Below are 13305 nucleotides of genomic sequence, written 5' to 3'. Positions count from 1 at the left end.
TCTGCTGAAAGATCAGATGTTAACCTTATGGGGATTCCCTTGTGTGTTATTTTTTTCCCTTGCTGCCTTTAATATGTTTTCCTTATATTTAATTTTTGACAGTTTGATTAATATGTGTCTTGGCGTGTTTCTCCTTGGGTTTATCCTGGATGGGACTCTCTGTGCTTCCAGGACTTGATTAACTATTTCCTTTCCCATATTAGGGAAGTTTTCAACTATAATCTCTTCAAATATTTTCTCAGTCCCTTTCGTTTTCTCTTCTTCTTCTGGGACCCCTATAATTCGAATGTTGGTGCGTTTAATATTGTCCCAGAGGTCTCTGAGACTGTCCTCAGTTCTTTTCATTCTTTTTTCTTTATCCTGCTCTGCAGTAGTTATTTCCACCATTTTATCTTCCAGGTCACTTATCCTTTCTTCTGCCTCAGTTATTCTGCTATTGATCCCATCTAGAGTATTTTTAATTTCATTTATTGTGTTTTTCATCATTGCTTGGTTCCTCTTTAGTTCTTCTACGTCCTTGTTAAATGTTTCTTGCATTTTGTCTATTCTATTTCCAAGATTTTGGATCATCCTTACTATCATTATTCTGAATTCTTTTTCAGGTAGACTACCTATTTCCTCTTCATTTGTTAAGTCTAGTGTGTTTTGACCCTGCTCCTTCATCTGCTGTGTGTTTTTCTGTCGTCTCATTTTGCTTATCTTACTGTGTTTGGGGTCTCCTTATCACAGGTTGCAGGTTCGTAGTTCCCGTTGTTTTTGGTATCTGTCCCCAGTGGCTAAGGTTGGTTCAGTGGGTTGTGTAGGCTTCCTGGTGGAGGGAACTAGTGCCTGAGCTCTGGTGGATGAGGCTGGATCTTGTCTTTCTGGTGGGCACATCCACGTCTGGTGGTGTATTTTGGGGTGTCTGTGGCCTTATTATGATTTTAGGCAGCCTCTCTGCTAATGGATGGGGCTGTGTTCCTGTCTTGCTAGTTGTTTGGCATAGGGTGTTCAGCACTGTAGCTTGCTGGTCATTGAGTGATGCTGGGTCTTGATGTTGAGATGGAGATCTCTGAGAGATTTTTGCCGTTTGGTATTACGTGGAGCTGGGAGGTCTCTTGTGGACCAGTGTCCTGAAGTTGGCTCTCCCACCTCCGAGGTACGGCCCTGATGCCTGGCTGAAGCACCAAGAGCCTTTCGTCCACACGGCTCAGAGTAAAAGGGAGAAAAAACCAGGCCACGGGGAGGGAGGGGTACAGAGGAGGCGGGGCGAGCCTGCGGCTGCAGAGGCCGGCATGACGTTGCACCAGCCTGAGGCGCGCAGTGCGTTCTCCCGGGGAAGTTGTCCCTGGATCACTGGAGCCTGGCAGTGGCGGGCTGCACCGGTTCCCGGGAGGGGCGGTGTGGAGAGTGACCTGTGCTCGCACACAGGATTTTTGGAGGCGGCAGCAGCAGCCCCAGCGTCTCACGCCCATCTCTGGGGTCCGCGCTGATAGCCGCGGCTCGCGCCAGTCTCTGGAGTTCGTTTAGGCAGCGCTCTGAATCCCCTCTCCTTGCGCGCCGCGAAACAAAGAGGCAAGAAAAAGTCTCTTGCCTCTTTGGCAGCTGCAGACTTTTTCCCGGACTCCCTCCCGGCTAGCTGTGGTGCACTAACCCCTTCAGGCTGTGTTCACGCCGCCAACCCCAGTCCTCTCCCTGCGATCCGACCGAAGCCCGAGCCTCAGCTCCCAGCCCCGCCCACCCCGGCGGCTGAGCAGACAAGCCTCTCGGGCTGGTGAGTGCTGGTCAGCGCCGAGCCTCCGTGCGGGAATCTCTCGGCTTTGCCCTCCACACCCCTGTGGCTGCGCTCTCCTCCGTGGCTCCGAAGCTTCCCCCCTCTGCCACCCGCAGTCTCTGCCCGCGAAGGGGCTTCCTAGTGCGTGGAAATCTTTCCTCCTTCACAGCTCCCTCCCACTGGTGCAGGTGCCGTCCCTATTCTTTTGTCTCTGTTATTTCTTTTTTCTTTTGCCCTACCCAAGTACGGGGGGAGTTTCTTGCCTTTTGGGAGGTCTGACGTTTTCTGCCAGCGTTCAGTGGGTGTTCTGTAGGAGCAGTTCCACGTGTAGATGTATTTCTACTGTATCTGTGGGAAGGAAGGTGATCTCCGCGTCTTACTCTTCCGCCATCTTCTCTCCTCCCCCCCGTACTTTTAAAAGAATGCAAATTAACCCTTAAAAAAGGCAGACCATAACCTAGTTTCTAAGATGTCATAAAGATTTAGGTATTATGTCCTAAAAATAAAAACCTCAAACCCTAAATTAAAGAAAAACTCAATCCAAATATTCCTACTAAAAAAGAAAAAAAAAAAAGCACACACACTCTGCTACTTTCTTATAAGGGACAAAAACAAATATTGGGTTGGCCAAAAGATTCATTCAGTTTTTTCCGTAAGATGGCTCTAGTAGCGCTTAGTTGTCTTTAACTTCATTAGAAACAATTTGTTAGATTGTATCGTGACTGCTGTCATATCAGCATGCGTTTAAAATAAAAACTTATCAAAACTGGTGAATTTTTGTGTAGCCATTTTAATATTGAAGATGGAAGAAAAAAAGTAACATTTTCGGCATACTGTTTTATTATTTCAAGAAAAGTAAAACGTAACTGAAACACAAAAAGAGATTTGTGCAGTGTATGGAGATGGTGCTGTGACTGATCAAACATGTCAAAAGTGGTCTGCAAAGTTTTGTGCTCGAGATTTCTCTCTGGACGATGCTCCACGGTCAGGTAGACCAGTTGAAGTTGATAGTGATCAAATCAAGACATTAATTGAGAACAATCAATGTTATACCATGCAGGAGATAGCTGACATACTCAAAATATCCAAATCAAGTGTTGAAATTCGTTTGCACCAGCCTGGTTATGTTAATCGATTTGATGTTTGGGTTCCACATAAGTTAAGCGAAAAAGAACTTCTTGAGCGTATTTCCGCATGCGATTCTCTACTTAAATGTAATGAAAACGTTCCATTTTTAAAACAAATGGTGATGGGCGATGAAAAGGGGATACTGTACAATAATGTGGAACGGAAGAGATCGTGGGGCAAGCGAAATGAACTGCCACCAACCACACCAAAGGCTGGTCTTCATCCAAAGAAGGTGATGTTGTGTATATGGTGGGATTGGAAGGGAGTTCTCTATGATGAGCTTCTTCCAGAAAACCAAACAATTAATTCCAACAAGTACTGCTCCCAATTAGGCCAACTGAAAGTAGCACTCGACAAAAAGCGTCCGGAATTAGTCAATAGAAAACGCATAATCTTCCATGAGGATAACGCAAGGCTGCACGTTTCTCTGATGACCAGGCAAAAGCTGTTACAGCTTGGCTGGGAAGTTCTGATTCCTCCGCCATATTCTCCAGACATTGCATCTTTGGATTTCCATTTATTTTGGTCTTTACAAAATTCTCTTAATGGAAAAAATTTCAATTCCCTGGAAGACTGTAAAAGGGACCTTGAACAGTTCTTTGCTCAAAAAGATAAAAAGTTTTGGGAAGATGGAATTATGAAGTTGCCTGGAAAATGGCAGAAAGTAGTGGAACAAAACAGTGAATACATTGTTCAATAACGTTCTTGGTGAAAATAAAAAATGTGTCTTTTAGTTTTACTTTAAAACCGAAGGAACTTTTTGGCCAACCCAATACGAATGATGGAAAACAAGCAAGCTCCCAAATGAAAACCAAACATTTAAAAGAACAAAGCGGTAAGCCTAAAGAAAAACGATCCATTCTAGATGGAGTCTGTAGAAGTGTGTCCACCTGCACCTGTTTTACTTTGTGGAACACTTAATACATCCAAAAAAAAGAAAAAAAAAGAGAAAATTAATCCTCTTAAGAAGTCCATTCTTCAGCCCAAAAGAACTGCCAGGACAGTTTGCCTTGCAAGTTTACTCAATCTCTAGGGCTTATCTGCTAGCTAGCTCAACCCAGCCAGCCCTGTTATTCTACCCTACGTGCCCTACCCCACACTACTAAGCCTATCCCTTATTCTGCATGGCCTGGCTACAGAAATTTTAAGGCCAGAGCTTTAAAGTTTTGGCCCTAGTCTGAATAATTTCTTGACCTATCACTTGCTTTTTACACCACATCCCTTTCTGCCATATTTTTAAGTTGTTTGATTTGTTTGTTCTCATTTTCAGGGGTCTCTAACTAGCCAAAGCAGGCTGCAAACATTTGGCTGGCTATGTCTCTCAGGCAGAATTCTCCCAGGCAGGGTGTCAGTGCAAGTGGCTTTATTCGGGAAGGGACCTCAGAACACGCTAACAGGAAAGTGGGGAAGTGAGCCCAGAAAGAGAAGAGAACCAATAAAGGGGGCATTGTTGAGGCGATCTCTGCTGTGCTCAACTGATACTCAGCCCCCTGGGCACCTGCGGAAGGCAGTCTAGAACACACTCAGGGTCGCTCCTCTTGGGGTGGTTACCCACCATCTGCTCTCAGTCACTGTTTGAGGGTTGCTGAGGCAGGGGTGGGCGAGCGGGGCAGCTTTCGTTCCAGCAATAGAGCAAAGAAAGCTCTCAGAAAGAGCAAAGAAAGCTTTTGCATTTGGAAGACTTAGGGAGAGACACTGAAGGGCGAGTGTTGAAGGAATAAAGTCCGCTACAGTGTTTTCAGGTGACTTTGAAAATTTTGAAAATGCTGTCATTAGACAAACATGAAGTCATTTATTTGGCTAGCTATGTCTTAAGTTGGGTTCCCCAAAAGCAGCTCAGGACACTTCTAAAGCACTTCCTGGCAAACCAGCAGGCTGCTGTAGAAAGAACTCTCTCTCTCTCTCTGCCAACAAACCCCAGTGGCTAGTCCGCTGCCCCCCTGGGAAACTCTAACAGAGGGTCCTAGCCGATACGCCTCAATGGTCACATGACCAGTTCTCCTGCTCTTACATCATGCTGGAATCCTGCGAAATTGGGATTTTGCTTCCCCAGGAAAGAAGCCTCAGATGCCCCTTGTCCTTGGATCCAGAACCTTATATTGCTTTCATGTGATCTTTTTCCCTCTCTCCCCTCATCCCAGGCAGGGATGGGAAGGCAAGCAAAGACAGAGCCCTTTCCTGGGGACCCACCAACAGGTAAGCTCTTTCTATACTCCCTCTAACTCTCCAATTAGCCCAGAGAAGGTGTATTGAGGTGAAGAGGAATTTTCTTTTTTCTTTTTTCTTTTTTTTTTTTTTTAATCTGCTTCAAACCTCTTTTTTACCTTTAGGGTAGGACTTCAGGAACTCACTGGTCAAAACCTGAGTCCTTTTTTGTGTTTTGTCATCCCTTCTCCTGAGGTAGAGTAATTAGGAAACAGGCAGGAAAAATACACATCGGTTAATCTATCAAAATGCTACATCATTGTCATAGGCTGAACTGTGTCCCCCCAACTGTCTTATATTGAAGTCATAACCTCCAGTATCTCAAAATGTGACTGTATTTGGAGACAGGGTCTTTAAAGAGGTAATTAAGTTAAAATGAGGTCACACAGGTGGGCCTTAATCCAATATGACTGGTGTCCTTACAAGAAGGGGAGATTAGGAGACACACACATAGGGAAGACTTCGTGAAGACACCAGAGGAAAACAGATGGCAACCTATAAGCCAAGGAGAGAAGCCTGGAACAGATCCTTCTCTCACGGCCCTTAGAAAATACCAACTCTGCCAGGGCCTTGATCTTGAACTTCCAGCCTCCAGAACTGTGAGGAAACAAATGTTTGTTATTTAAGCCACCCAGTCTGGGGTACTCGTTACAGCAGCCCTAGCAAACCAATACAACGATTACACTCACAGAGATCGTTTTGGGCTCTATTTCAGACACAAAGTCCTAAAATCTCTGCAGTCCTGGAAGAGAAGCCACCTAGATACACTATTGATCGTGTAAGAGCCAGAAGCAAACCGGAGTTCATGAGAAGCATCTTACAGGGATGAAGATCACAGAAGGGTACAAGAGATATTCTTTGGGTTCAGTCGCAGGATGAGGACAGCAGCACACAGACACAGGGCAGGTTAGAAAGCTAGGTAACCAGGCAGAGAGGGAAAATGAGAAGAATTATGGAAACAGCAGAAAGTAGGAATGAAGAGATTGTTCAAGTAGTTGCTATGGAAAGTACTAAACGTATAGAGGCTGTAAAATTAGCAAACCCAATCAGAAAGCAGCAACATGGTAGAAACTATAAATACAAAAGATGGTGCTGTGCCCTAGGGGAAGGAAAGCCCCCAGTCTTCTTCCACACCTTCCTCTCCGAGGCCCCTGCACCAACACCCTACTTCCAAGCCCAGGTGGAATAATGGGGCAGCGCTAGGGAAGGTCTAGAAGCCGGCAGCCAGCCTTGGGTAGTGAACTCCCACAAAAGGGTCAAGCAACTGGCTAGGGGCTCTCTTTGGTCTACTTTGTGCTCTGGAAACCAAGTGAAACAAAGGCCAAGGGCATTTCCACGAGAGGCCGCGGGGCCCTCTGCAGCCTCTGGTCCCAGGAGGAACGTGGAGGTGGAAGGCGCACCACCCGGCTAGCGCCCACAGAGGAAGGCCCTGTGGGTGGGGTGCTTCCTCTGGGACGCTTGCCCCTCTCCTTCCTTCTCGGGGCCAAGTCTTCCAAGACTGCAGTCGGAGCCTAGCTCTACCATCCCTGTCTCCTTCTGTCTCAAGTGGGCAGCTCTCCTGCAAAGACTGTGTGAGGCAGTCATGCCCCCGGGCACGCGCGACCCGCCTCCGCGGCAGTGGTAAGGCCAAGGTTCGGGCCTAGGCTTGGAAGTGTACATAGAAAATGCCAAGCACAGGGCATGCTTAGGTAAAGATGATCCCCAACAGAGGAAGCCCAGTCCCAGAGTCATCGCTGGGATTTCAGGCTGAAGCCCCCATCAATATAACAGTCTTTCAAAGTCCCCCAGTGTGTGTGTGTGTGTGTATATATATACACGTATATGTACATGTATATACATATGCAGATTATATACATATATGTACATATATACATGCATACCTGTACACATGTGTGTGTGTTTCTCTCTAGCCCTATATAAGAGAGATGGTGTTCCGGGATTCTGGTATAAACAGCCCCCTGGCTGAAAACAATAGCAACATTTTAATATCATCTAATATGTTGGTGGCAACCTAATGTTTCTAACATGTACAGGGATTTATTTTCAACAAATGGCTAAAAATTAGGCCAAAGACAAAGGAAATTAAAAAATAAATGTAAAAAAGGACGGTAATTCCCACCATAGCACAGAACTTTAGCTATGCTATCCACACTTCTGATGTACATGCACCACCACAGCAATCCTGGTGCCAAAAGTAACTTGTGTTTCTAAACACAGCAAACACCACTTAACACCTAGGAGTGCCTATCATCCTTCCTGGGAAAGGGCAAACCGCACTGACCCTGCCATCATTCTGGGCACCTACTCAAAGCCTGACAATGTGCTACCTGCTAAGGGTATCTGTCAGGCACAATGACTCTCCTTGCAAGGAACAGAAAACCAAACAGGAACAGGCTGCCTCATTCAACTCTAACAGTCCAGAGGGAGTCCTACTCCGGCGAGGTCCCGCCAGCCCCCCTACGCTCACCCTGATGGGCCCACCCCACACTCCTCAGTGTGTCGGCTCCGGCCCAAGCCCGCAGCACCGTGGCTTCTGTACCAGAAGTACGAGCATCTTTTCTGGTGAAAGTGAGGAAATTCCTCTCCTCAAAGCCCCAAGCAAATCTCAACTCAATTAATCTGGGTCAAATGCCCATTCCTGAACCAGTGACCATGGAATGTGTGTGGACTATCCTATGAAAATAAGGCCTAGAAATGAGGTGCAGCCAGCATCCTCTGAAGCACATTGACTATGTGGAACAGAACATGGAGGCTTGAATGAAAACAGAACAAAAAAAAAAAAAATCTGAGAATTAAGCACTGCTGTGCCGAGATCATTTTACAGGTGTGTGTGTACACACGTGTATACATACACATGTTATATGTATACATATGCATACATGAAGGCATTGCTATATATGTATATGTAAATGCATATACACACACACACACACACACACATATATATATACACATATATATATACAAAAAACCTAATTTAAAGATGTTTGATCTTAATGAAAAGAACAGAGACCTACATAAAAGGATGAAGAACTTTGGATGTTACATGCTTAAATAACACATCTGTGATCAAAGCAATAAAGTCCTGTGGGAATCAATTGTGGCAGAAGACACTAAGTGAAAGAGTCAAGGAAAGGCACACAGAAGGAGAAAAAGTGAAGAAAAGAGAACTAAGAAAATGAGGAAAGTCTGTTATCCAGCAGAAATGGAGACGCTCACTGTGACTGGCTCCCTGATGTATCCGAAACGTTATACTAAGTGTATGAGTAACATGTGAATTTGAAATTTGATCCTAGAAGAGCATTCAGCACACAAGCAATTAAACATCCATTTTTAATCCATTAAAAACTCACCAAGGCAAAAACTAAGTGCTACTTGTCACACATTTTATCAGAAGCAAAACTAGACCTCATTAAGCAAAACAGAATTATCACATTCAAAGACGGCTGAATAAAATAGTCAAAGTTTATCCAAAAGTACTTCTCCTAGATGTGTTTTTTTTTTTGATTCTACTGGACTATCTTATAAGGCATACACATTATGACAGAATTTCAAAATAGCATTGAGGCTTTAAAAGCCACTGGTCCTCCAACTATGATGCATGGCCTGTTTTGTAAATAAAGTCACATCCACATTGATTCGTGTATGCATTCTCAAGACACTGGCATAACTGGGTCACTGTGACGGAGACCATATGGCCCACAAGGCCTAAATTATTTAATATCTGGCCCTTTACAGAAAGTTTGCACTTCTCTGCTTTAATGAATTGTTTTTTAAAATGCAATTCTGAGATGTTTTATAATAAAATATTGGGAAAACTCAATTTTTATTTTGAAAAGTTGAGAGTTTAGTAACAGACTTACAATGAAAATGCAGTAAATAAAATACCAATAAGAGATGATAATAAAAGAATACTCACAATCTTTCAAGAAGACTTAACCCAGAAAATGAGCCATTCTTCAGCTCGGATATTTTATTGTTACTCAGAATCCTAAAAATGACAAAAAAAAAAAAAAAAAAGGTAAGTTGCCTAATATATGTACACCATCAATATCAAAGTAATTTAGCTTATGTTTAAATCTAAACATGAGGAATTCTAAGAAGTCATTTATTACCCAAAGAATTTTTGAGATGCCTGACAAAAAAAAGGGAGCTTCTTTCTCTGAGAAACGACCCAAAATAGCTAACTTGCACATCTTGTCACATCTTAAATTGTTCCTGTCACACTGAGCTAAAAATTTTGAAATAAAAAGGGAGAGAAGTCAACACAAAAGAGCTCTAAGTTCAGTATAAAAATAAAGAATGCCACGTACATTTACATAATTAATCAACTTACGTAAGTTGAATACTTAAAAACTGGAAACAATAGAAAAATGCAGAACAAGTGCTCTACAAAATACTGACTTTAAAAGAAATAACAGTATCTTCTAGATACCATTTCAATAATGCTGAATATTACTTGTAACTTAACCATATACAAATCTGTATTGTGTGAAAATATGCTTTTTGCACACACTCACAGACACAGGTAGCTGTATTACAATACTACATCTCATGTATTAGGATGATGTTCTTAAAAACAATGAACTGGAAACAAAAAAAAGATTTAAAAGAAGTCCTAGTTGGCAGGACTTGCCTAAGAGCAGACAATGTGTACATGACCTTGCTTCCTCTCAAGGCTTTGTAACTATGCTCCTTTTGCAGCTTGGATGCCAACACAGTAAGTCCCCTACGTACGAACCTTCAAGTTGTGAACTTTCAAAGATGTGCACGTGTGTTGCACAAGTGGTTGTGCTTTTAATGAAGACCTGATGGAACTGGAGGCCCAGAGAAAGGACTAAGAGAGACAAGAGGAAGAAGAAGTAACTGAAGAGATTCACGACACAGGAAATGGCATGGAGATTTTCTTTACTTCAGGAGACACTGTTAGTTTTTGAGGCACAGGACCCGAACATAGAACGGTACACGAAGGTTGCAGCAGCCATTCAGAATGCAATTCAGTGCTACCATGTCATCTATGAAGAGAAAAAAAGACCTACTATCCAGACATCACTGGATCGGTTTTTCAAGAGGGTAGATAGAACTGAATCCAGCAAGGAACCAGAACCTGTGCCGTCAATGTTAGGCATGAGTGAAATTGCAGCTTGCCCTCTGTCTCCTATTGCTGACGATCCTTCGGCTCTACCATCTCCCACCTCCTCTCCTTCCTCCAGTCAGTAACTCTTCTTGCCTGTTCACTCGATGCCAGCCCCTGTATGCCAGCTGTTGTCCTGTACTACTGTACTTTTCAAGGTACTGTGCTGTAAGATTAAAAATGTTTTATTTTTTGTGTTTGTTTTTTATGTATTATTTGTGTGAAAACTATTATAAACCTATTACAGTACAGTACTATATAGCCAGTTGTGTTAGTTGGGTACCTAGGCTAACTCTGTTGGAATTAAGGACAAACTAGACTTATCAACGCACTCTAGGAACGGAACTCGTTCGATGCAGGGAATTTCCATACAGGAGAAAATGCAAAAGCTACCTTATTTGAGGGAATGACACCCAGATAAGGTAAATGAAAAAAACAAGGCATAGAAAAGTTAAATTAATGGCCCAAGATCACACTAGCGGAGGCAGAGGCAGACGTGAACCCCGGCACGCTCCACTCCAAACCCCACATTCTTCAATATACACCAACGTTGGTCAAGAGCCCCTCTTACTGGCATTTTAGCAGAAAATTCTCCATCCCACGCAGTGTTGCAACTTCAGGGGCACCCTCACGCTGCGTACAGGCTGAGTGCTGCCCCCCACCTGGGACGGTGCAACACTGTATAAACAAATGTTAACAGAGAACACCCCTGGGTCATAAGATTTCAGGTATTCATTTTCATTTTGTCTACTCTCATCTTTCTTTTAAAAAAAAAATCCACTATGTGTATGAAAACAAGCAAAAACAGCCATCTGACTGATTTTCTTTGGCTTTAAGTGGAATTTTTTTTTAATCCCGCTAATGCAGGTTAACATTTCACAGCATTTTGGTGAGATGATTAGGGGCTTCTAAAGTCAAGCATACTTGTGCTTGAAGGCCAGCTCTATCACTTTCAAGTTACACTAGTCTTGGGCAAGTCACATTTCTCTGTAACAGAATTCCTCATTCATAAATGGGAAGAACAGTATCTACCTCATATAACTCTAGAAGGAAAGCAGAAAATGCCCAACATATTCAGTGAGTATTAAGTTTAAGTTTCTATTTCCTTGGTTCTAAGACACACATCTTCCCTCATTTTAATGTTTCTGAAATCAAGATGTATCTGGCAATCAAAGTACATTACTATGTAGTATCTTCTCTCTCCAAGCTGTTACTAAAGCAAGGATGGTGATCAAAAACATGCTGGGCTGGGGGGAAGGGGGGAGGGATAAATTGGGAGATTGGGATTGACACATACACACTACTATATATAAAATAGATAACTAATAAGGACCTACTGTATAGCACAGGGAACTCTACCCAATACTCTGTAATGGCCTATATGGGCAAAGAATCTAAAAAAGAGTGGATATATGTATATGTATAACTGATTCACTTTGTTGTACACCTGAAGCTAACACAACATTATAAATCAACTATGCTCCAATAAAAATTTTTTTAAAATGCAAATGAAAAATGATTCGTATCCTCAAGGAATTTACACTTAGCAAAAAAGAAATAAACATCATAATCACATTCAGAAATGCAAGTTGGAATGTGAACTCTACATACTCAATCAGCAAAGACAGAATTTAGGTGCCAATATAAAGCTTAATATTCCATTCTTACACCTTTGGGCAATTTTCACATTAAAAAGACCAATAGCATGAACTACAAGATTTTGTTCATTTTAACTAAGCATATGTAATCTTAAAACAAAATAGAAATTCAAATTCAAAAAAAGCCAATTAAAACACCATTTTCTCTAATCAAAATTACAAGAGGTTTTTTCAAGTAAGGTGGTAGGCATGGGCAAAAGCAAACTTGGACTTGGACATGGCCACAAGGTCACTGGAACAATATTTCTCCAGCCGCCTAGCAGTCCACACCCAAGAGCCACTGGCCTTGCTCTCCTAAATAGGCACTGATCCTAAGCTAACCAGTTACCAAATCTGACAAAAAATATATTCAGTGACCTTATTCAGACATGATTTATAACAGACAAAAATTGGAAACTACCAAAGGGTTCAGTTTGTGTAAGAGGAGTAGTTAAATGATGGTACACCAAACAACAAAATGTTATACATCCATTAAAAAATGATGCTTTTAAAGGAAACTTAATAAAAAGGAAATTGTTTACAATCAGTTAAAAAGCAGGCAACAAAACTGATATCATTGACTGAATAGAATGCAGAGACAAAAAAAAAAAGACTTGGAAGAAATACATCATAATGATCACTATCTTAGTGATGAGGCTTCTACTTCTCTTTTATTCTTTATAATCTTGCAGTATCTTTTGAAATATCTAGAATAACACTCTTATTTTTAAAATATACTTTCTGATGATAAACCTAAGAATCTTAATTACCAAGTATAGCTTGAAATTGACTTAATTTTGAGTATAATTATATCTTAGAAATAAACACTGAAGTAAGGAATACTTTGTGCTTTGAGATTAAAGACTCGAATTTTTTATTTACATTCAAAAAAGATTTATGTAGTGACTATTTGCAACTTAAAAGGCAGTAGTGCAAAGAACAATAGTGTTGATATCTAGAGCCCAAGGATTTAACTGAGACCTCACAAGTAATAAATGATTCCATCTGTGACAAGTCACTTCACTTTTCTAGGTAGACTTCCATTTCATCAATTTTAAGACAGAAAAGATTAGGCCAGAATGATCACCAAGCTCCTTCCAGCTTCTTTTAATTTTCTATAATTATTCATGCTGTAATGAGCAAAGCTGTCGAACTTGATGGTGACTGAGAATTTACAACCAATAAACCAAAAGTAAGGAAACAAAGGAAAACAACACAATCTACCAAGCTCAGTGCCGTTACTATCCTGTTTCTGAATGAAGAATGAAACCCACATATAGAAGTAGCTTGGGAAAAACTGCCAGGGTGGTAACTGAATTATACTCACTTAGATTCGGTATTGCTTCAGCAACAGGACTGTCATTTGTTCAGTCATAAAGGCTTTAGTAGAATAAATGATAGATCTTATTGAGAGTAAAAGGGAAGACATTTCATCACACTTAAAAAGT

At 41.8% G+C, this 13305-nt stretch overlaps 1 protein-coding gene across 3 annotated transcripts in view; it reads right to left on the bottom strand.

The window, feature by feature from the left end:
- Positions 1-13305, bottom strand: part of ADGRA3 (adhesion G protein-coupled receptor A3) — a 124659-nt gene that overhangs the window by 84063 nt on the left and 27291 nt on the right. For all 3 annotated transcript variants that reach the window (XR_009503333.1, XM_059923259.1, XM_059923258.1), the window contains exon 2: positions 9006-9077. Coding sequence is in view for 2 of the 3 variants with exons in the window: in XM_059923259.1 (XP_059779242.1) it covers positions 9006-9077 (72 nt within the window). In the remaining variant the exon portion in view is untranslated. The remainder of the gene's footprint in view (positions 1-9005; positions 9078-13305) is intronic.

Source organism: Balaenoptera ricei, chromosome 5 (assembly GCF_028023285.1).
Source record: "Balaenoptera ricei isolate mBalRic1 chromosome 5, mBalRic1.hap2, whole genome shotgun sequence".
Taxonomy (NCBI): Eukaryota; Metazoa; Chordata; class Mammalia; order Artiodactyla; family Balaenopteridae; genus Balaenoptera; species Balaenoptera ricei.
Note: the sequence above shows the minus strand (reverse complement) of the source record. Positions and strands in the feature narration are given on the sequence as shown.